The sequence below is a fragment of the Falco rusticolus genome, chromosome 14, assembly GCF_015220075.1.
Source record: "Falco rusticolus isolate bFalRus1 chromosome 14, bFalRus1.pri, whole genome shotgun sequence".
Classification (NCBI taxonomy): domain Eukaryota; kingdom Metazoa; phylum Chordata; class Aves; order Falconiformes; family Falconidae; genus Falco; species Falco rusticolus.
The window spans coordinates 22572492-22596117 of record NC_051200.1 but is presented as its reverse complement, the minus strand read 5'-3'; the positions used below and the strand labels follow the sequence as shown (position 1 = coordinate 22596117).

The following is a 23626-nucleotide window of genomic DNA, read 5'->3' as shown; positions in this document are numbered from 1 at the left end:
TTCAAATCGCAAATGAATTACTTCTTTCAAAAATTACATGGTTTGCTATTTTTCAATCTTTTTTTTTTTTTTTTCATTCTGAGATGAAACACACATGTTTGTATTGGCTGGTTTAGCCTAGAAACGCAGCTTTCCCCAAAGCTAGCAATCCAGAGCTCGTGGAGACATGGCTGCTGGACCTGTAATAAGAGATGAAGGCGAATGGCACTCATTAGGGCTGTATCTGTTTGCTGCTTGAAATATGCCTTTGTAATAAGCAATTTGGAGTTTGCTATTCCACACCATAACAAACGGCTACTGCCCCTTTCCAAACCCTCCAACCAAGGCTCAAATGGCATGCTTTATTGAGCCCTGATCCAACGTGGGATCCCCAGAGGAAATTGCCGGTTTAAGGCTGTGTTGCTGTAGGATATTACATCTCAGCCTTGTGATCTTTCCCCTCGCTTAAATCTGCGACTGCTGGGATGCATCTAAGAACAAACACTCGGGTTTTCCTTCCCCTGGTTATTGCTGTCATGTCATATTAACAGTCTCAAGGTTGCAAATCACTGATGTCCCAGGTCACCTGGAAACTAAACCCCATATGTGGAGGTCCTGGAGCCGGATCAGCGCCTTGGGCATGCAGTTTCCAATAACTGAAGCGAGCAGCAAAGGACAGCTCCATATGTCCTCCTTATGACCTTTCCTGCTTTGATATAAATCCCTTGGATTTACCCTTCTCAAAGCCAAGGCTTTACTTCTTTACCCTGGGCTCACCCTACCATACCTGAAATGCTCAAAGTTCAAGTTTAACCCAGAGCTCTGGTCCCTAGCTCCCGATATGTACTGACCTCTCCTCCCCGCTGGCACCTCTGCGGGCACAGTGTGGGGAGGGGCAGAGGGAAATGCCTGGAGCCAGGGGGTGGGGGGCTTCACTCCGCTGTCTGCCCCCCTGCAGCTGTGTTTGCTGGGCAGGCTGAGGCTGCGTGGTGGGCAAGGGCTGAGCTGAGACCCTCCACATCGGCACTGGCTGGCGATGCTGCTGGGAGGTGGTATATCCACGTGGATGCCTGTGGGCATCAGGCACGAGGGCACACTGGCCACCACACTACCAAAATCCACTGCAATCAAGGTAATTTTTCATTCTTTTTCCATTTTTCTTCAATAATCTTTAATTTTATATATATGTTTTTTAATCTGCTTAACCCAAAACAGCTGTTTACAGCAGCCTAAATCATCTGTGTAGCTGCAACCAGAGAGACGTGGCATGTTGCTATACCAGGGCTAAAGCTGCCTTAGGAAGGAGGGCAGTGCTGTGATCTCCTCCAGATCCTGGGCTTTTTAGTGCTAATAACGAAGCACCATTGCTCTCTATATATAGTGCATCAGAAATGTAGAAGCTGCAGGCCAGATGTGCCTGAGGAAGGGCAGGATGAGTGCTTTTTGCAGAGAGGGGTTATTAGGAAAAATTTCTTCACTGAAAGGGTTGTCAAGCATGGGAACAGGCTGCCCAGGGAGGTGGTGGAGTCACCATCCATGGAAGTGTTTAAAAAACTGTGTAGATGTGGTGCTTAGGGACATGAGTTAGTGGTGGGCTCGGCAGCGCTGGGTTAAGGGTTGGGCTTGATGATCTTAAAGGTTTTTCCAACCTAAATGATCCTATGACCCAGGGCTGGTGGCTCTGGGGGTGGTTCTGGAGGGCAGACAGGCTCCTGTGATGATCCCACCAGGTAACAAAGCAGAGACACCACAGCCCACAATGCTTCCATGGTAACAAGCGATGGTGCTTCGTGTGCTGACTGCATTGGAGCCCACAGCCACTGGTCCTGCAAGTCCATGTGAAGGAATCAGCAACAGGGAGATGGGACATCAGTCAGTGCCACAGATGCCCTAGAGCAGAGCTCCGGTAAGAGCCACACCACTGCTGCTCTCCTGATGGGCATCGAGGAATACCAGGAGGAACTGCAGCAGCGCAAGAGAAGTCTGTGGCTTTCCACTGAGGTGCAGAAAGCCGGTTTAGTCCAGTGGGTACCAAACCTTCGGGTATGCTGAGCTATGGGACAGGCCAGGCCAGCACCATGCATGCAGCTGGGCTGGGAACAGCCTTGCACAGACTGTGTTGTGTCAGTGGAGAGATGCACGAGCATGGGATGGTACTTGGGCTCATGTGCATCACGGAAATTGAGCTGATATCATTGAGAATTAACTCTGCTGGCCAGTACTGCATTTTGTGCTTAGGCTTGTCCCTGCAGAGCAGGTGGTAACCTTGGTTTCATGACCATAAGGTCTCCTCCAGCCAGAGGGAAATCCAGCGGGAGATGTTCTGGAACCCCCCTGCCTTAGATTTGTGGTGTCGGTGCATATTTCAGCCTCTCTGGCTTCTGCTTCTCTTGCTGTAGAGATTTAAATTCTATGGATAACAATTTAATCAGGGCTGCTTCTCCAAAGAGGTAATTTGTGCTGTGCATTAGCAGAGACAAAGGGACCAAAATTATTTGCAGACGGAGCAGGGCCACAGCTTGAGCCCCAGTACGGACAAAGACTGCTACGCTGCAAGACCCCTCTGCTCCCACGCCGAGGGCGGCCACTCTGTTTGTTTAGGTGGGACGGGGTGTACCTTGGGGGTCTCCCAGCAGGGCAGGGGCAGCGCAGCTCTGCGGGATAGCTTCCCTCCCGCAAGGAGCACTGAACCCAGAGCCGGGCGCCCCTGCGGACAGGTCGGGCGAATGCCTGCAGCAGGAATGCTGGAGCCTGGGGAAACTCCTGCCATCCTCTGGCAACAGGCAGAGGAGAGGAGCACCCTCGTCGTGGTCCTCTAGCTCCCTTTGCCTCCTCCCTGCATTCGTGTGGGCTGGTGAGGGGCGAGTGTTGGCCATACGAGGGGCAAAGCAGGCTCCAGGCTTTCTGGAAGGGTGCCTTGCACATATCATGTGTGTTCCTCGAGGCAAAGATCATATCCTCTTGCACTGGCAACAGTGAATCCTGAAACTGGCACCCCAGGACAATAACTTGGAAGGCTGCTCTGCTGCCCGCTCGCCTGAGCGACCTGGGCTGTGGGGAGCCGAGGGATCTGGGGCGATGAGGCAGCAAGTACCGGGGAGGTTGTATAACGTGGTGTGGAATATCATTGTTCCAGCCAGGATGAGTAAGAGCACAGCTGACGCTGGTCACCGACTGCACTTCCATGTGTCTGAGGGAGGGGGAGGCTGAGAGACGGTTGCACAGTTGAAAATAAAGACAATAAGTCTATAAAAGTTTAAGAACTGAATAGATTCCGAACATTTGTTTTTCATTATCACCAAATAACATATAAATAAACATACAACAGAACCAAGAGCAACATCCTAGTTACCCTCTCTAGAAGAAGCTGTGTTTAGGCTTAACTGAGCCTTCTTTGGCCAAACCTCCTCCTCGTACGCTCTGTAAAGACACAGCAAACTGGCTGAGCAGTTGGGCCTCCATCTTCCCTTAAAGCAGAAAGCACAGCACAGCTCGTCTGTGCAGGAAAGCTCGATGGCAACATGCTGCTAATTCTTAGAAGTTGGTAGTACAGGGGGAAGAGCATGTGAAAATAAGCACAATAAGGTTCAATAGACCTGTTGGGGTTTTCCTCTCTGCAAAAAGGATGCAAGCATACAAGCGTACATAACTACTCTTGTTATTATTGCTCGTTGATAATTGTTACTGCTTCTCAAAGTAAAAAATGTCTCTCAATACATAGTGGGAGGTTTTGCTTTGCCTTCTTTCATGTTTAATGATGTAAAATGTCCCCTCGAGTGATGCTCTGTGCTCTGTAAATGCTGCCTAGTGCTTATGAGAAGAAAAATAATTCAGGCTTACAATGCAGTGGCTGTTCAGCTGAGGCTAGGATATCAAGTGTTTTGTAGTCATCCTCTGTCTTGCGCCTCTCATGGAAGCCTGTTACAGTGACTGCCAGTCAGGTGGGGGGAATGGGATGATACTGGTGCAGGAGAGCTTGAGGAGAGGCACAAGAAGCTTGGTAGGTGTCATTTGAAATGACAGTTATAAGAATTCACAGAGTAAGGTGGGAGAGATGGATGAATGATCAGAGACAGGTAGCGATGGCCTGAGGGAGGGGGAAATCTCAGAAGAGTCCTGGGCAGAGCCAGGAAAGAGGCATCCCATGAATGCAATTGCTTAGTATGTGTTTCTTTTATAACATGAAAATGTTGCTTGATCCATGCCCCAATGGAAGCAGTCGGACACAAGTAATGAGCTTTCCTGCACAGGCAGAGCTCATAGCTATTGAAAAGGCAATCTTAAGTAAACCAGCTTGTACGAAACGTCTCGGCTCATGCTGAGGAAAAATAATTGTAATTGCAGTGATGTATGGAGGCTTTATGAAAGTCAGGATCCTTTGTCCTAAGGATTTATAAATGTATCTGAGGACACAGTCGGTATGCTATGACTTCAGGTTTCAGGAGACTTTATTGTATTAACGTTAACGTTGCTGCTAACATCACCGAGAGAGTAAGGGATGGCTTTCCTGCAATTTAGCGGAGCTTTCCTCAAAGGAAAGTCATGAATTCCAAAGCTTTTAGGTCACACATGTTAAAATCTACTCTATTGCCGCTGCAAGTATTACAGCTGTTTTCAAAATGTAAATGGGAAATGGGCTAAAATCTTCTTTACAACATCCTTCTAAGAGGATTGCCTGATCCCTTACATATGCATAGCCCCTGGCACTTGGACCTGCCATAAAGTGCCCTGTGTTATGCTGAGAGAGTTTTACCCATCCCAAAAGGAAGGGAGATCTTCTACACTGACAAGGCTGCTGTAGCAGGTTTTTCCTCCCACCTTTGGTTAAACCCTGCTTGGATGGGAAGGCTAGCTCGGTTGCACTGTGGGGCTGGGAAAAAAACAGCAAGTTTAGGAATCAAGAGAAAAAGTTGCCTGGCATTAGAGATGTTGCCTCTGCGCGTTCTTCTCCTCTCCAGCCTCTGCCCACCCTCCAGAGGACTCTCGCTCTACATGGGCTGGAGGGAACAATGCCTTTATTTTTGGAATGTTTCCTTTTTTCCTAGATTTCTCTCTATTGTTCACGGGCGGGGGGGGGGGGGGGGAAGCAGGGGCAGCTGGACCCAATAAAGTCCAGCAGATATAAAGAGGCAAAATTTGGGTGGGGGGACCTCTTCCTTGTGAAAGAAGTAATGTTATTTTCTGATTAAAAAGGACTGTTCTTGATTTTCCTATTGTGGACCCTGCCTTTGATCAGCCCATCCGAAGCATTACGAATCTGTGCCATTTCTGCAGCCGTTAGGAGTGGGAGGGTTTTCTGTCCTCAGGTCCTGCCTCTCCTGGACTGGGACTCCTTGGAGCGATGAGGCTGGGCTACAGAAGACAACTTAAACCTTTGAGGTTCCTCATCCATATAATAAAGTTTATCACGGATGGCATAGTAAAAGGGGATGAAACTTGGAAAAGAACAGGCACAGGCTGCATTCAGCAGAGAAAGAGGACTCGTGGCTCAGAAAGAAAACATCTCCCCACCATGCGCTCACCAAAGCCTGAAGCTGGCAGCAATGCTCAGAACGAGAGCCATTAAAATAAAACTCGGCAGAAACAGAAACCTCCATTTGTGGGGCTTGACCGGTGCCACGTGGTCAACGGGTGAGGACCTCTCTCGGGTCTGAGATGACACATGTTATATATTATTTATATCATAAGATGGGATGTCTTTTTAATTGGTGGGATGCTGCACAATGATCTCCTCTAGCAGGCAGAAGTACCTCAATTTGAGGATTTGGCAAATGTCCCTAATGAGATCTGAGCAGAAATGGTGAACTTGTTATTAATGTTAATTAATATTATTAACTTAGTTAATATTAATAACTGATTGACCCCGCTACGCAGCTTGGACTTGAGACGTTTGCAATACAGACCTGTCTTTAAGACCCTATGGACATACACAGTACAAAGTATTTCAGGGACTTCTGGACTGGCTTGAACCTCTAAAACTCATCTTAAAAGTAAGAAATTACTCTTGAAATTGGAACTAGGCTATTGCAAGCCTCGGCAGGTCAATGTATGATTGTTTTTAAATATCCTGATCTTGTAAAACAGTAACAACCATAAGCATCCAAATAATTATAAATCATCCTAAAATAATTACAGAATTTTGTACAGAGGATTCATTTGCTTTTATTTGCTTTTTTCTCTTGAGTTGTTAGGGTTGGCAGTGGTTAATTCTTCCAGGTTTTTTCTTCACAAATATTAGGGAAATATTTCTTTCTTAAATGAAAACAGAGACTCATATAATTTCATGACTATTACACAGAACTTAAAGGGGAAAAAAACCCACTGCAGAAAAATAAGACTAGGAAGGGCTACAAAGACGTCATCTAGTTCATCCTCCTTCCCAAAGGCAGGATAAACAGCAAGTATAGTATGCTTTATAGCCATAATCTGTGAAATACTGAGCGATGAGGACCCCACAAATTCCCAGGCAATCTGTTCCAGGACTTGGAAGGCTTTCTCCTGGAAAGGCCAGCCTCGTGTAAAACTTACCTTACACACAGGACGACAGAGCATGGGAACAGCCCTGCCAGGGACCACCCAGCTCACCAGCCCCGAGAGCCGTGCAGCAGCAGGTGTGTCCGGGTGGGCTCAGGGGACACGTCCCTGGGCACCACCAGCTACACGAGACCCTCCCGCAGCACATCCAGCACAGGCCAAGAGCAGAGCTCCATCCCCAGGGGAGCCTCCCCAGCACTCCCTGAGCCTGGGGGATGTCATAGAATCAGAGCATCACAGCCTGGTTTGGGCTGGGAGGGAGCTGACAGCCCCCCGAGCCCCAACCCCCGCCAGGGGCAGGGACACCTCCCACCAGCCCAGGTTGCCCCCAGCCCCGTCCAGCCTGGCCCTGAGCATCCCCAGGGATGGGGCACCCACAGCTGCTCTGGGCAGCCTCTGCCAGCGCCGCCCTCACGGGGAAGGATTTCTTCCCAGTATCTGCCCTAAGTCTGCCCTCGGTCAGCTTAGAGCCATTCCCCCCCGCCCTGTCACTGCACCCCCCCGTACAAAGCCCCTCCCCAGCTTTCCTGTCGGCCCCTTCAGGTACTGGAAGGTGCCAGAAGGTCTCCCCGGAGCCTTCCCTTCCCCAGGCGGAGCAGCCCCTGCCCCAGCCCACCGGGACAGCAGAGGGGCTCCAGCCCTCTGACCATCTTCGTGGCCTCCTCTGGACTTGCTCCAACGGGTCCAACAGACTTGCTCGGTGAAAGCCCTCGGTGCGGCTACCCTTCCTATCGATGTGATGACCATTCTAACGTTCCCTCTCAGTGCTCGCTCTCCCCGCACGGATGATCTGTTCTGCGCTATCTGATCCTCTAAAACCAGCTGGCAGTGCTCCTCCGCAGTGCCACCTAGCCACTCCTGCCTCAGCCTCTGCAGCCTCAGCCCTCCTTCCTTCCATTAAGACCTTTGTGCTCCTTTTTTTTCCTTGTTCTTTTCTTTTCTTTTTCCAGATTGTATCCTATTTTCTTCAGGCCGCCTCTCCAATTTGGTAAGATAACTCCTAACGCTGTACTCCAACTTCCTTGCAGCTTGAGGTATGCAGGCATCACATGGAATCTCACTAATCTCACTCTTTTGCATTATCAAGTAGAACACTGGTCAGTAATAGAGCCAGCAAACACTTTTGCAGAGTTCCTTTTGATACGTTGCTTCCTTGACGATAGACTATTGACAAACTGCTCGCTGCGTTGCAGATGCTCATTTGAGGAACCTGCCCCGCTCAAGGAGGGGCCCCTGCCCTCAGCCTGCCTCTGCTCTTGCAAGCCCCAGGGGCTGGTGGATCTGATGGTGACCCAGGGGAGGGAACCGGCCAGCAGCAGGAATGTCACAGCACGCTGGAAATCAAGATAAAACAGTTGCTGGCTTTGCTGTACCTGGTCACCGAGGAGGTGAGATTGGCCTGGCAAGATAACCCTCAGTAAACCCCCCCAGCTGTCCTCCCTTCCATCCCACTGTTCAGGTGCTAACACACGCCTCGATGATATGCCATGTTTGGGGGTATTTAGCCAATATATACAGTAATAATATAATTACTTCCCAACATTTTATTCAGCCTCACCCAGTCTTTTACGCTTCCCTTGACCCCACGAATTCCCAGTGATAACCCCTAATGATTTGGCTAAAACATCACCTTCATTAGGCCCAGCTATTTGCAAAACTCCTGATGTTCTCACCTCTACTCCTCCCTCCCTTCCCTAGTCTTACCTGTCACTAGCGTTAGCTGTCGCCCGACTGAAATGTGAATTTATTTTTTTTAATGTACTTTCTCACTAAAATAGTCCCAACCCTTCTGTTTGCTTCCATTTCAGCTGTATGTGCTCCTCCTCGCTGAGAAGAACCACCTGGTTTTTCTCTCCTTGTTTACTGACATACTTGTTGATGTCTCCTTATCTCCCATGCCACTCACTGCTTGCCCCCCCCACCCCGCTCTTGTCCCCACATGCTCGCACTATTCTTTTACACTGGGTATTAGGGACGGCTCTGATTTATACTTTCTGTGCGTGTTCCTTATTGTGTTCGAGATGACCAAGCTGATCTCATGCTATTCTTTCTATCTCGCTTCTGCATTGGGATGGTCTGCAGATGTGCCATTACTCTAATTCCAATAAGGAACCAGCAACTCCCTGGACGTCTTCCCGCACTCCTTGTTTTCTGAGGGATACATACCCGAACGCATGGTTTATTCAAGCCCATGTTCTAGAAGTTCACAGCCTTCCCTCCCAAAGCCCACACTTTATCCTGGTTAACCTTTGTCCAAGCTGCTTTCTGCCTTTCATTTCTTTCTAGCCATCAGGAACAACCTTCAAAAGCTGGAGAAGGTGTTGGGAGTTGTCGTAATACATCCAAAAGCCTGCCAGGCACCCAGTGCCCAGCTGCATTTGCCTCCCAAGTGGTGCTGAGGCCCGGGCTGTGGGTATCTGTTACTGCTCCCAGAAATCCTCCTCCAGCCTCCCCCGGGGCTGCCCTGCCTGCACCCAGCCCCCTGGCAGGGAAACTCATTCCGAGAGACCCTTGCCTAAGGCAGCTGCGCTCCCAGGGGCTCGAGGCCCCACCAGGCGGAGCAAGCTGCCCCCCCTCGCTTCCCAGCCCGGCAGGTGGCTGCCAGCACGGCCACGCATGGCCTGTGCCAAGCACCCCCCGCCCACCACTTTCAGCTTTGCTCTGCAGCTCTTTGCTCCATTTGCTTAAAGAAAGGAACCAGGAGGGTGCTGGAGGCCCCGGGTGTGCTGAGCCAGACCGGTGGGATGGAGGCACGGGATGCCTGGGAGATGCTCCCAGCCCCCGCAGCGCAGCCAAGCAGGAGCCCACCTTCGGCTGCACCCAGCGGGGCATCACAAGGTGAAGGCCACCTGCACGAGCACCGCCTGCGGACATGGCAGCCCTCCGCCACCGCCGGGGACAGCTGGCATGGCTGTGCTCCTCCTGTGGGGCCATGGCCTGCCCGCACCTGGGGCTGCCTACGCTGGGACCTGCCCACACCCGGGAGCCATCTCACATCCAGAGGCCTGCCTGCACCTGGGGCTGCCCGCACCCAGGAGCCTTCTTGCATCCAGGGGCCTGCCCGCACCCACTGCCCTGCCTGCGCCCACCGCCCTGCCTGCACCCCTGCCCGCACCCAGGGAGTGCCCGCACCCACCACCCTGCCCACACGCGGCCCTGCCGCAGCCGGCCCTGCCCGCACCCGCGGCCCTGCTCCCAGCCCTGCCCGCACCCGCACCGCAGCCCCGTCCGCACCCGCGCCCACCACCCAGCCCGCGCCCTGCCCGCGGGCGGGGCGGGGCCGCCGCTCGTTGCCCCGCCCCGCGCCGCGTCCCCGCCCCGCGCCGTGTCCCCGCCCACTGGCGGAGCGCTGGGGCGGCCCCGGCCGCGCAGCCCCCGGCGGCACGGCGCGCCCCGGCCGAGCATGGAGCAGTAGCGGCTCGGCGCCCGGCCGCTCCGTACCGCCGGCCATGGGTGCGGAGCGCAAGGGGGAGGCGGCGGCGCCCCGCGGCGGGGGCTGCGCCTGCGGCGGCAGCTGGCGGCTCTTCCTCGGCTTCTTCGCGCTGTCGCTGGCGCTGCACGTCCTGACGCTGGGCTGCTACCTGGAGCTGCGCTCCGAGCTGCGCCGCGACCGCGGCCCGCAGCCCGCCGCCCCGCCGCGCGGGGACGGGACGGCGGCAGCGCCGGGCTCCCCAGCCGCCGCCTGGCCGCAGCGGCCCGCCGAGGGGGCGGAGCGGCGCCAGCAGGTGGGTGCCGGCCGGGCGGAGGGGGGGTCGCGGCCGGGCGGGACCGCACTTGTCGCGGAGCCCCGCGTGTCCCCCCACCCGCGACCGGCCTGGGGACCCCGGTGGTTCCGCGCCCCTGCCCGCGTATGCGGTTTGGGGCCGGCCCGCTCCCGTGGGGGCTGCAAGAAAAAACAACCCTCCTCGCGCAGTTGCGGTTTTTTTTTTTTTTTGCGGGGGGGGGGGGGGGGGGCGAGAAGCGGCGCTGACGGGAGGGGGACTGGGGAGGGTCGGTTCGCGGTGCCCCGGCTGGGGGTGCGGGGGTAGCCGGGCTGCGGGGATCTCCGCGGGGCTGCCGGGGGCCGCCTGCGCTCCACCTGCTGCCCGCCGCTTTCCTGTCGCTCCGTCGTGACAGCCCGGCCGTGTCGGCTCCGCCGCCGAGAGCGCGGCCCGCGGCGGGGCACAGCGCGGCGCCTGTGCCGGGGGGCGGCTCTGCCCGGGACCCCCCGCGCTCCGTCCCCGGCCAGCGGCCCCGCTGCTGCCAGGCCCCTGCTGCAGGCCCCCGGCTGTGGGGGACCCTGCTGCCCGCACCCCCTGCCTGCCTCCCCTCTGGGCAGGCTGCGGTGCTGTAAATCTCCGCTGCCCGCCCCTGCCGCAGGAGCGGGATGCACAGCCCTTGAGCGGCGGCTCGGTGTGCGGTGTGCCCCCCGCAGCGTGAGCCCCCCGCAGTGTGAGCCCGTGCCGGGCCGGGCAGGCTGGCCTCTGCCTCCCGTTCCCCCGCTGGTGCAGCCCCCGGAGCGGGGTGCCCGGGGGCGCTCCCTGTCCCGAGAGCCTCTGGGAGAGCAGGAGCGGAGCTGGGGCCTCCGCTCGCAAACTTAGCTCATTTTTTCCAGGCACGAAACCTCGCTGCGAGCAGGATAAGCTGGAGGAAGGAGTTTCCTCCCCTTCGAGCCTCGCGAGCGGATGGCCCGCTCCCCAAAGATGCCGGCTGGCTTGGCCCGGTGGGGCCCGGTGGGGGTCCCAGCCGGCGGAGGCATGGAGCCCCGCGCCAGCGCCCCGGCAGCCCTCGCCTCGCCGCTTATCGGTGCGGGGAGGGGGGGCAGGACAAAAATAGCTTTGATAAAGCTGCGAGTTTGGAAACTCTTCCTCCTACTTGGCAGCCGTTGCGCTGCGCCGGCCTCGGCTGCTCCCGGGAAAGCCAGGCTTGTGCCTTCCGCTCCATGTTCGGATTCTGAGGCTTCCGATAGTAAAACCTAAGTAAGTGTTGAACTGGAGAGAGCCGTGGTCGTCAGTCGGCTGGGGGGGTTTGTTCCCTCCCTTCGGTGCTCAAGCAGTGTCAACGTGCAGTGGGTCGGAGTGGCGTGGTGTCATGCTGGAATTCTTCGGTTGTCTTGTAAGAGCACGCGGCTGAAGTTCCTTTCGTGTTATCGTGCTGGATCTGTTTAGTCTTTAGAGCTCTTCTTTCCAGCGAACGTATAATGAAATACCAGGGTAAATAGTTGAGGCATTCGTAAATTACAGGGTTAAATAATTTGTCTCTGGATGCATATGAAGATCCAAGTGTCCCTCGCTACAGCTGATATACTCCAGATAAGGTAACGCTAATTATTTATCTCTTTGTTTTACATCTGGCCTGTAGGGCATAAGATGAGAAATTCTTTCAGACGTATTGAAGCAGTCAGTTGTGATGAGAAAGTTTCCCCTAGTAAGGGCGTGCGGAAGGCTGAGCTCGGTGGGCAGCACGCAGCTTGCAGCCTGACTGCTGGCACTGAGCGCGCGCTCTGTTTGGGAGCTGGTGCTGTAACAACGTGTAATTAATGTTATTTGTAGTGGTGCTGCTCTCCTGTTCCTCGCTGACTTTACTGCGTTCCCGGTCACTGTGGTCTATGTGTGGCTGAAAACCACCACCTTCTGCCTCTAAAGGTGCTGTGAATGTAGCCCTCCTTTGATGAAAGCAATGAAACGAGCAAGTTGCAAACAGCCTTATTAAAAAAATTATCATCAACCACATTAAAAACTTCAGGGCGCATCCGGGGTGCCTAGCTGGTTTCCGACCCGTAGCAACCAAGCTGGTCAATCCAAAGTGCGGTCCCATGCATGTGTATGGGAAGACGGGTGCTTACGTAAATTAAGCAGAAATAACTAAATAATTGTTTTAAGCAATCTGATCAATGGCATTTCTCTCCCAGAGACCTGTGGGGGAGTGGATGGAGTGGGGGGCGCGCTGGGGGGGACCCAGCAGCCTAGTAAACATGCTGCTGTCAGCCCTCAACACACAGCCCTTTGCTGTGTTTAGCTATGCAAAGTATTTTCAGCAAAGAGTCCAAGTAACGACTGCGTGTATTGTAATTGTACAAGTGGATTTAAAAACAAGAAAATATTCCCCTCCCTGATTTTTAAAAATATTTTATTTCCCCTCCTGCCTCTTTTTCTGATCTGAGGCAGGAGGGAGAGGAGCCGGCGGGTGGTGGGGAAGAATGGGGAGTGATGGTCAGCACAGAGATTTTGGCTGAAATCTTGCCTGGCTGCGTGCCAGAAATGACCTCATGACAGGAGTGAGATTTGGCAGCTCGATAACGCCCCGCTTCCCTATCTTACAGGGTACTCAAATATGTAACTCATTTAAGATACAAGGGCAATTTTTCATGGCAGAGGTTGAGGCACTGTAGTGCACATCTTTGTCCCAGAAGCTGCAGGGTGTTGCATCACTAGTTTGGCTTGGAGATGAAAAGTTTGTTAATGCTGCTCTAATTCACCGACTCTTCGATGGCTGTCCCTCTGAGATGTGATAGCGTGTCTGGGGAGTGGTGGCCCACTCAGCCGTTACTGGTGTTATCAAATCTAAATAATCCCTTCAGGTGGCCGTGCTGGGGAATACAACAGCGGTTCTGCCAGCATGTGTGTTAGTGTTCAGCAGGCGCCTCACTAATGGCTCCGCTCGTGGAGCACAGGCAGCGGGGTACTATGTACCGCTCATTAAAGTGTTTTATGCCTAAACTAAAATGCATTTTGTTTTCAAAAAAAAAAAACCAAAAAAAAAACCCCTGTAATAGTTGAGCCTCACGGAGCATCGATTCTGTGCTTCTTCCCCGAGCGAGCCCTGTCGTGCCACATTTCTGCAAAAACTCGTTCACAAGCACCGGGCAAAGTGCATGCCCTGGTGAGTGTCCCGAGTGCTCGGGTGTCTGTCTGCTCCCAGGTTGGCAGCTTTCACCCATGGACGAGGTATGTACCCGCTTCCGAGGTGCGCTTGCATCAGCGTTCCTGACGGTATCATCGCTTTCCTGCCAGTATTTTTAATTCCACCAAAGTAAGATGCAGAAATACCTTAATTGTTCCTTTCCTTGTTTTTCTTCATTTTCCCACCTGTATCCCACCATCTCCTGAAGTAACAGCCAGCATCCTCTGGTTCCAGCAGTCGTTTGGGGGTATGTGACCCCGTTGATTTATATCTGTCCTCTAAAAGCCTGCTCGTTTGGTATGGAAATAGTAGGAATAAAGCGTTAGAGACAAAGTAGTGTTCTGCTTGTAGTCACGGATAAAGAAATGCAGTGAGGGTGTGCAATCGAGTCTATGCACGCTGCTTTTTGTAATACTTTAAAAAAATAACTATAATTGGGGAGGTAGGAAAAGATTTAGGAAGTAATACATATGGGGCTTTTTTCTGTTTCTGGACAGCATGCTGTGGCAGAGTAATTCTTGGTGAATTATTTGGGCAGTTTGCCTGGAGAAGGGATGTGGCGTGCTGGGCTCTCCCCAGCCGTGGGAAGGGTCTGCTGGTTGCAGAGGACAGGTAGACATCACATCGTCTTGTACGCTTAGTCTGCCCTCTGCCACCGAAGGGTTGTAACCAAAAACAGGGAGTTGTGGCCAGGTTCTTGGTGCCATCTGTTCTCAAAATAATTGTACACTGTTTCTCAAAATAATGTCATCAGTCCAGTGTAAGTGGCTCTGTACTGAAATGGAGTTTTGAAGGTTGGTCAGAACACCTAGGCGAGACTTACCTGGGGGAAAGTAGAGGAGCGTTGGTGCTCAGCTGGGAGGGCACCTCCATGTCTCTTGCCTGACTCATGTGAAATTGCAATGATTTTTCCCTTTCTTCTTGATTCCAGCCCCAGAGTAAAAGGCAGTGCTTGGGTGCGATTTGCACCACGTGCTGTCAAAGGGTCCAAAGGGCATTAAAGCTGCTCCAGAGACTTCTCCCTTCCCGAGCATACCTTGAGCTCATCCATGCACATTCATTACTGTGTCTGGTTCCCGCATCCCGAGCCGGGAGGCTGCACCGGCATGTGATGGATCAGGGACGAGCTGAAACCTGACAGCGTGCTGAAAGCTTGGAGCAGAGTGGCTTGTTGGAAACGCTTCTCCAGTGCTATCCTCCTCCATGAGCAGCCTCTGCGCAGCACCCTGCAGGGCATGGACCCTTCAGTACCTGCTCAGGGCTTGTGCTCTGGGGTTTCTGATCCCAGGGTATGGGTTTGCGCAGGCAGGCTGCGGAACAGAAGGATGGGGTGTGCTTCGTGGTGAGTTTTCCCTCGAATTAGGCTCAGCGGTCTTAGTTGTAGCTGGAGGAAGCTCTTACAGGGCAATAAAGGGAGACCGCAGTGTGCTATCTGGCTAACAACACATCGGGGCTCTGGTAACCTTCATTCACGTCTTAATAGTGCTCATCCCGGGACAGGGAGGATGGCATTCCTGAGGCTGCGTGAGGTTTGGGGGCTGTGCCGGGAAGAAGGGGCTGCAGCGGGGTTGCCTGATCTCAAATAGAAACCATATTTCTGCTACTACACCTGTGAAGATTCTGTGCAAAATCTGGCGTGAATCCCATCAACTCCTCCTTCTCAAAACGGTACGGAGCGTCGGGAGAATGGCAGTGACTGCTGGGTATGCTGCATTAATTGGAAAATTAGGTACAGCATGAGCTTTGCCCCAAGGGTTTGAGGTGCATCCAAGGGTTTGTGGTGCATCCATGCATGTGCTGTAGGTTTAACTCCTGGTGTGCGGAGGAATAGTCTCCTTTGGCTGCTTTGGGCCCTGCTGCTGCCCTGGCACCTTCCCAGCACGCTTATTTACACAGATCTAGGGTGCTGCTTGGATGCATTTTGTTCTGCCTCCTTACATCGAGCAGGTGAGACTGACATAGTGTTGGATGTGGTGGGATGTCACTGCTCCTGAGCTGTTCAGCTGCAGCAGCTGGAGCTTAGGAATTCCCCTTTGGAAAGGGGGAAAAGGTCAGCGAGAATTAAAAAAAATAATAATAAAATAGCTGTGGCTCTGGGGTCTCCAAGCGCAGGTCAGGCTTGTCTCCCCAGGGATGCCCTCCCCAGGGATGCCCTTAAAATGCTGGGGATGCTGGTGAGAGGAGTGCAGAGATAAAAAAAAAATAATAAAAAAAAAATCTCACAGCTAGGAGAGAAGGAGCAGTTGGAAAATATGAAATATATTTTGCAACCGCTATCTCAAAGCTTGTGTCAACATCAGGCAGATTATCTACCTGGGGAGGGCGCAGGCAGCTGTGCTCCGTGGCATGAGGAGGAAATTAATTCCACGATATATGGGAAGGAGAGGACAGGCTTCAGCTCCCGGAGGAAAGCGGGCATGCTGCTATCTTGTTGGAAACATAAAAGCCCAACTAAGAGGAACAGCACATCGGGACCAGGTGGGCCCTGGCATCCTGCAGGCGTCGGGCTATAGGCGTCGTGCAGCAGGGGAGAGCTCGCCCGAGGCGGCTGGCAGTGGGACGGTGTGTGCATGGAGCACTGGGCTTCCTTCCTCTCCAGGCTCTTGCAAGCTCTGCCCCGTCTTCCCCTTCCGGAGCTGAGCTTGCTGCTGTATTTATTTATTTATTTTATTTTCTGCTCATTCCATGAAGGGTAAATACCACAATTTTGTGTGGGGACTAGGACTTTTTATCAGCATTTGTTGAATTCCTTGATGGAGAATGTTGTTGCCAAAGTGAGTGTTTGACCGACACATGAGTGAAGTTGCAGGGTTTTTCCACAATTTTTAGATGTGTTAACTGGCAAATGCTCAAACCTGCGTTTTTTAAGAACAGTCAGCGGCATTCCAAAGTTATCTTTCACTTTAACCTCAGAGTACACAGTGCTTTATCAAACCGGTATTATTCTAACCTTTTAACATTATTTTTCTTACCACATAATACTATAAATCTTCTCTGCTCTTCCATACACATGTAGTATCTTGTAATGCTAATTAAACTGCACACTATCCTAATTTTGCTCTCATACTAATCCAATATATTTTTCTTGACTGGAAGCCAAACCCTGAGAGCTTCAGAGCATGCAAAGCTCCCATTCCAGCCTTATTATATGTTAATGACTTTGTATTTTAGTATCTTTCAACACTTAAAGAGGATGTTATTTTTAGAGGTGTCTGGCTGCAAAAGGTAACTGCTGCACGAGAGGCTGAGGGCTTTTTGTGAATGTGAAGCACTAAGTAAAGTGCACGCAGTGAGTAAGTGGTGAGTGTGTCTCTGAAGATGTATAATCTCTCAGAACTCATTGTGCCCAAGTACGAAATTACAGTGAGATTTGGATGCAATTTTAAAATAGTTAACTGCCTTTATGGGACGGTTGCAGTTGTAAGTGCTCTCGTTAAGCTTTTGGGGGAACGCGGGGGTTTTGTATGCTAATGATGCTGAGGCCAGTTGGGCTTGAGCGCTACTACAGCAGGAATAATTACTCACAGATGGGTGGATATTAAAATGAGCTCGTTCCATAAGCCCAAATAAAATTCTGTTGTAAGTGCAAAGTACTAAATATGCAGGGCTGTACTGATGAAATGCCAGTGCTCTAATGCATTCCAAATGGCAAGTGCCAGCATCCAGCTGCTGGAGTCGGGTGCTCCCCGCTCTGCCTGCGCTGTGCGGAGCAGCGACCTGAAATCATACCTAAATCTGCAAGAGACGTAGCTGCGCACTGTGCCCTCCTGCCTGCGCAGGGTAAGGAGGCGTACTGTGCAAAGCTGAAACCCTGCCACCAGCGCTTTGTTCTTGGTCACGTTCACTCAGGAGAACTAAAGGTGTTGAGAAGAGTGGGGACACCAGCAGCAGGCATGGCGTGAGTTTGGAGCAGTGGGCATGGCATGGCGCTGTGGCGGACATTGTGTTGCATGGTGTGGGGTTGCATTGTGTGGCTTTGCATCAGCGGGTGTTGCACGGCATGGGGTTGCATTGCATGGCTTTGCAGCATTGGGGGTTGCGTTGCAAGGGGTTGCAGCAGCGGGTGTTGTGTGGCATTGCATGGTGTGGGGTTGTGTTGCGTGGCTTTGCAGTGGTGTTAAGCAGCGTGGCTTTGCACTGGTGAGTGCTAAGCGGCATGGCGTTGCATGGTTTTGCAGCGGTGGGTGCTTCATGGCATGGTGTGGCTTCTCAGTGGCATGGCATTGCCTTGTGTGGTTTTGCAGCCATGGTGGGCGCTGCTCGACATGGTGTTGCAGCATGTTGCGTTACATGGGATTGCGGTCACCGCCTGTCGCTGTGTTGCATGGCTTTGCAGCAGCAGCGCTTGCATGGGGTGGCATTGCGGTGGGGCTTTCACGCAGTGGCTGGTCCCAGGGCAGTGAGGGAGGAGGAAGGCCTGAGGAAGGGCAGCGATGCCCCTAGTTTAGCCCAGGCATGGGCTAGATGTGGCCCAGCAGAGAGCTGCCAGCCTGCCGTGGCAATGATGGCAGATGTGGTTTTGCAAGGCCAGACTCCTTGTCTCTGCTGTTACCTCCCCTAGGAGAGACGCCGTGTTCCCGGTGCCGTCAGTGACAAAGCAGGGTTAAGTACCGGATCCCCCGTGGCGATGGGGTGCTGGCTCCTGCCCAGCCCCTCTGTGCCCAGCCTTTGTCAGCCTGCCTTTAATCCCTCTTTGACATTCATTTTTACCTCTGTGCTTCAAATCCCTCTTGGGGATTTCCCCCGCAAGGGGGAAGGGGGAAGATAGCGAGGAAGTTTCTCAAGCCAGCGCTTGGAGTAAAATCCACCTCAGAGCATGTAGCAGCTCTGTAATCGTAAATGATATATTTATGTAATAAAGAGTTGGGGACCTGCGGCGTCGGGGTTGTGGTCTCCCTGTGGCCAGGGCTGAGCCGTGACCGTGGTGGCTCTGGCTCCGTGCAGGGACCGGCCCCGGTGCTCCGGCCCCGCACGGCCGTGGCTGGTGCCTCTCCTGCGCGGCCCCTGACCGCTCAGCTGGGTGCTGCAGCTCCCTGGATAAACCTCATCACGCCTCTTAATCAAGTTTTCTGTTGTTACGTCCCTTCTCTGTCTCTTCCGCTCGGTGACTCTAACCCTGCCGTTCCTCCCCGCCCTCGCTCGCAGCCCCTGTGCCATCCCTGGCTGGGGGCAGGAGGTGAGTGTGTGCTCCCTTAGCCAGAGACCCTCTGCCACCAGTGCTGCCCCCAGGAATAAAACTTCCACATCTCAGAGAAGTGCTGTCCCTTGGCTTTTGGCTTTCCAGTTGTTGCATTCAAAGTTCTCAATCTCTGTTACGGTCAGCAATTCTCTATAGGCCCGCACGTGTGGGTTTGTTTTTTTTTTTCTCCTGTGTTAAAAACCCCAAACACTAAGGGCTTGCAGCAGGAGAAGAGCTGTGGCCAGTGCTCCCGGCGGTCGGTCCCGTGCTGGGGCGGTGCGTGGATCCGGAGGCTGTGTTGGCTGCAGATGCTCATCTGCTCCTGCCACGGGCAGCCCTGGCAAGGAGGGGGCTGCGCAGGGAATGTAAAATAATGTCACACAGCTGAACACGCAGCAAATACCTGATTAGCTTTAGGGGCGAGAGGACCTAAATGCAGCGTACGTTTTCCAGCAGAGAAGAAGAAAACATTTTTTTGCATTTGTCCTTTTATTTTCCCATCCATGGAGCGGCAGCAGCGTTTCCCAGGGAGGCGTGGGGCAGGCACTAATGGCCTAAACAGACTTCATGTGATCCTTCCAGCCTTTGCCACGTGCTGGGCTCAGTGAAATTAATCCAGGAAATAATTTTGGAGCAATTATTTCCTTCAACCTTGCAAATAAGTTGCTGAGCTACTTCTAACCCTAACCAGCACTCTTTAAAATTTTCCCATGGGATAGGAAAATAGGAGAAATTGTTTAAAGCTGATGGCTGGAACTGTTGCTAACCTGCTGTGACACTGAGAGGGCAAAATAGTTCAGGCTCGAAAATGAGATTTTTGGTTTTTTTTACTGCGGTGGCAGGGTGCTGCCATTCTGCCTGTCTGCTTTTCACCCAGTCTCATCAGCGCTACCAGACCTGGGGCTGCAGGAGTTAGGAGTGGTGGTGTTTCTGCCTGGAAAGCTTTAATTCTCCTGCTTTCCCATAAAACATACCCTATGGCAGAAGAATCAGATCAAAATAGGAATCGCTGGACGTGCAGCTGATGAGGTGTATCTAGAGAGGGGAATGAAGACATGTAAAGAAAATGGTTTTTAACTGCAGCTGTTACTATCTTTTTAGTGATAATGAACTAAATTAGTAGGTTGGCTGCCTTTGAGCTATGGGTAGGCTTGCTGGCGCTTGCTGAGTTTGCGGTGTTAACTCTTGCTGGGGAGCCGGGTGATCCTGTCTGAGGGACCCACTCCGCCAGAGCTGGATTACCTCTGTGCTGGAGTCAGTTGTGGGAGATTTTCCCTTTTGAAGGTCAAAAGGAGACCTTTTCTAGGGGGGGGGGGGGGGGTGGGAAGGTAAAATTTGAAGTTGTTAGTTGTAATTTTAAAGGATTATTGTATCTTCTTTTTTAGCAACAGCTTTATCGCCGACTTGGAGTTTTCTTCTGTTTTTTCTGCTGTTGAAAAGAGCTGTTCTGACTCGGAACGTGGCTTGTGCACGGATCCCTGGGCTGCACAGAGGTTGGTGGTGGTCAGCAGAAAGAGCTTATGAGGAGGGCGCAGCAGCTTTGCTGGCGATGTTGTGCTTTCATTCCGGCTCTTTTGGCAGCACAGTGGGATCGTGGTGCTGCCGACCCTCTGCAGCAGCTGCTGACCCGTCCTCATCCCTTCCCAAAGCCCCTTTTCTTTTCCAGGTCATGGAACTTAATTTTGAAAGCCCAAACGTATGAGTAAACTGCATGTGAAAAGGTTTGAGCTCGGGTCTAGGGTTCAGTGATTTTGGCAGCGTTGCTGCAGTTTTCTGAGCTCTGATGGTAGCCAAGAGCAGGTAAATGGGGGCAAAAAAGGGTTTTCTACGCCAGAGCTCATGATGTGCCAGGGCTTCCGAGGCACTTCTGCGGGAAATGTTCCTGACGTGGCAGTGACTGGCTTTAAGGCACAGCGTGCTGCTGTGCTGAACTGGGTTGGATGTGTGGAATCGCCCTGGTGGGAAAAATGGTAAAAAATGGAGACAAAAAAATAGAGACAAACTTTTCTGAAGTGATTCTGGGTGAGTCGTGCTTCCTGAGACGTGTGCCACAGGGAGCAGGTATCCTGCACTCCTGGCCGTGGGGTGGGTGTCCCAGGCACTCCTGGGCTGGGGCTGTTGCTGGACCACCTGCCTGAGAAGGGCATTGCGGGGGCTTGCTGCCTCTGAGCTTGCTGCTGAGCAGCCCCCAGCCCAGGCACGGGGCAAGGTGGTCTTCACGCTTTCCTGGGTGGGGTTAGAAGCAGGTTCTGAGACTTAAATGAGACTTAATCATGTGTGAGAGCTCTTGGTTGCTTGGTAGCCGCCAGCGTAGCCAGAAGCTGCATGTCTGCTGGCTGCTGCTTTAGGGTGGGTATTTTGGTTGGTTTTTTCTTTTTATTTGAATGGGAAGAACCACCCAGTCAGCCGGCTGCATGAGGCCACGTAACCCCAAATTACTTTGTTCTGGTGCTGCTTCTGTTGGTGTTGAAGTAGTCTTTGGGGGAAAATGTCTATCACCTGGTATTGCCTGGGGGTTTGGAGTGTTTGATGGGGAGTGGTTTTGGGTTTGCCCATCTGTGCGTTACCATAACTGTAGAGCATCCCAGCAGTGCTGGTAGCAGACAAGGGGTACAGGTAGCAAAGCTCACGGGAGGATGGAGGCCTTCCTGTGCTGAAAGAAAACAGACGCAAACCTCTTTCTTTCTGCAGTCATCACTTCTAGGCTATGTACATTTTCTCTTGATTTTCTTTAGCAGAAAGTTTGCTAAGCCAGGGCTGGTCTTTGCAGCTGGTCTTTGCTTTTACCGATGCAGTGATAAAATTCAAACTCGTTCACTGAGGTAGGAAAATGGGAATGAAGTAGGAAAAGGGGATGAGTGTGGGAAAGGTCCTTTAACTACAGCCTTTAGCTGAGCCTGTGGAGGCTGGGTGCTGACCTTGCCCAGCTGCATTTGGCCTCTGTGTCTGGCAAGAGGCTGGATCGATGAGGAATACCAAACCTGTTGCTGGTAGGGTGGATTTCCCTTAGGGGATGGGGAGGGAGAGCCTCTCTGCTTGGTACTCACACACATGCTGATCTTTTTAATCCCCAGAGAACCCACATGGAATGGAGCCCTGCAGAGCTCCAGGCTCTGTCCTGCATGTCACCTGTGTGTGCCCCCACGGGGGCTGTTTCTCATCTCTGGCTGGGCACCGGCAGCGGGCAGGGAGCCCTGCACCACTGTGCCATGCCACCGATGCTCAGGCTGGGATCCCTGGCTGCACCCTGCAACCTCAGCATCGCCCCTGGCTGTGAGTGTTGCAGCTGGCGAAGCCACGTTGCGGGGAGCAGCCGGTGCACCGCTCTGAAGAGGAAAGTAGCACGCCTCTAATAAAAGCAGGATCCGACTTCAAACAAACGCGTACCACACAGTTGTTGTTAGCACTCTCATGTGCGGCTGCAAGGCTTAGACAATTTATAGGCGCTGCATCAAGCGCCTTAGTCGGTTCCATATGTGCCGTCTTCATGCGCTGGCTGGTATGAAATGGTAGGATGAGCTCTCGGAAGTTGAGGTCTTCAAGTGTTAAATACAAAGCGTCACTCCTGCAGGCTTAGCTCTGCTGATCCAGGCGTCTGGCGCACATTTCTAACAACAGCCTGGAGTTGCCAAAGAAAATTACGCTAGATACAGCAAATAGCTGTCAACTCTTTCCTCCCTACTCTGCCAGCCTCTTGCTTTTTGGAATAACTGAGCTGTTTGGAAGTGATGTGGAAGTTAGGGCTTCTGCGTGCCTTAGTGATGCTTCCCCTCGCTCGGCAAAGCCCCATCCCCTTCCCTCCATCCCCACAGCCCCCCATGCGGGGGCCGCTGGGTCCCTCTGCAAACCCGCTGCAGAGATGAGGGCTGAGGGTCACAGCAAGCTGAGCATAACTTGAGTTCCTCTCCTCTGGTACCTAAATATTGGACCAAAGTATTCAAGGGGGGACGTTGGCTGAAATATTAACTAGCTCGTCCCTGTTCCATGAAGACTTCTGGGGTCCTGAGCCCAGTTGGGTGCAGGTGGCTGCAGCTGGGCTCAGAAGAAAACCTCCAGGGACCCCCAGGCTGGTGTCCCCCCATCTCGTGGACCGGGAGCTTCCCTGCCGTTGGTTCCTCCTGACTCAAAATCAGTTCTTCTTCCCATGTCTGAAGATGCTGGAAAACCAGTTTTATGAATGGTAATTGTGATGGTAGGTGAGGGCAGTTGGGGCAGTTAAACTTTCGGTTGGGTCCCAGCGAAGGTCCTGCGTGGCTTCAGGCTGCTTGTCTGGGTTGGGTACTCAAGCAGTTAAATATTCCTGCTGCTGGGGTACAAAAGCAACACCAGGTATCTTCCAGGAGATCCAAGTTTGCTATCTGAAATCTGGCAAATAGCAAAAATTTTTATGTCGTGAACAGAAATCACGCCCCAAGGCTATGGCTGACAGGGAAGGTCTCGCTGACACATTTACCCAGTGATTCGGTTATCAGTCAGTGCGCGTTCTCAAAAAGCCCAAACCTCGAGAACAATAGCAACAAAAAAAACCCACTGCAGGTTTTGTAAGCAGATGCAGCTTCAAGTTTTTTGCTCGCTCTTCAACGACGTGGCGTTTAGTGGTTAATTAGAGCGAGGCCAAGTACAGTTAGAGAATTCCTAAAACAAAGTTTGGAAAAGACTGGAATTGAAGGTTTTTGCATTATGCTTTTTATCTTCGGTCGGCGAGGCTGTGAGAGGCAGGCAGGGCAGCGGTTTAAAAACAACCAAAAGTAAACATTTGTTTTGGACATTAAAAGGCTGAGTTTGGAAAGAGCAAGAGGGCGGAGGGGAATGGCTTGTGCAGCCTGTCCTGGGGGCACACATGCAGGAGGTGCTGTAGGGGTGACCCCCGAAAAGCCAGCTTCCCGCCTGCGCCGCCTTCTGCCGGGGCTCGAATCGATCTTAAGCATTGCTGGGAGGAGGTGGGCGGCCGTGCCGGCGTTCGCTGCCACCCATCTGTCTTGGTCCTTGCGCTTGTTGGGAGAACGGAGCAATACTGCATCTGTAAGAAACGGGGGCACCCTGCCGTGAAAA

The 23626-nt window shown here is 52.6% G+C and overlaps 1 protein-coding gene across 4 annotated transcripts in view; it reads left to right on the top strand.

The window, feature by feature from the left end:
- The first annotated feature begins 9867 nt into the window (after positions 1 to 9867).
- Positions 9868 to 23626, top strand: part of EDA (ectodysplasin A) — an 81728-nt gene continuing 67969 nt past the window's right edge. For all 4 annotated transcript variants that reach the window (XM_037408319.1, XM_037408317.1, XM_037408316.1 and 1 more), the window contains exon 1: positions 9868 to 10238. In XM_037408319.1, the coding sequence (XP_037264216.1) occupies positions 9963 to 10238 (276 nt within the window). In that variant the 5' untranslated portion in view covers positions 9868 to 9962. The remainder of the gene's footprint in view (positions 10239 to 23626) is intronic.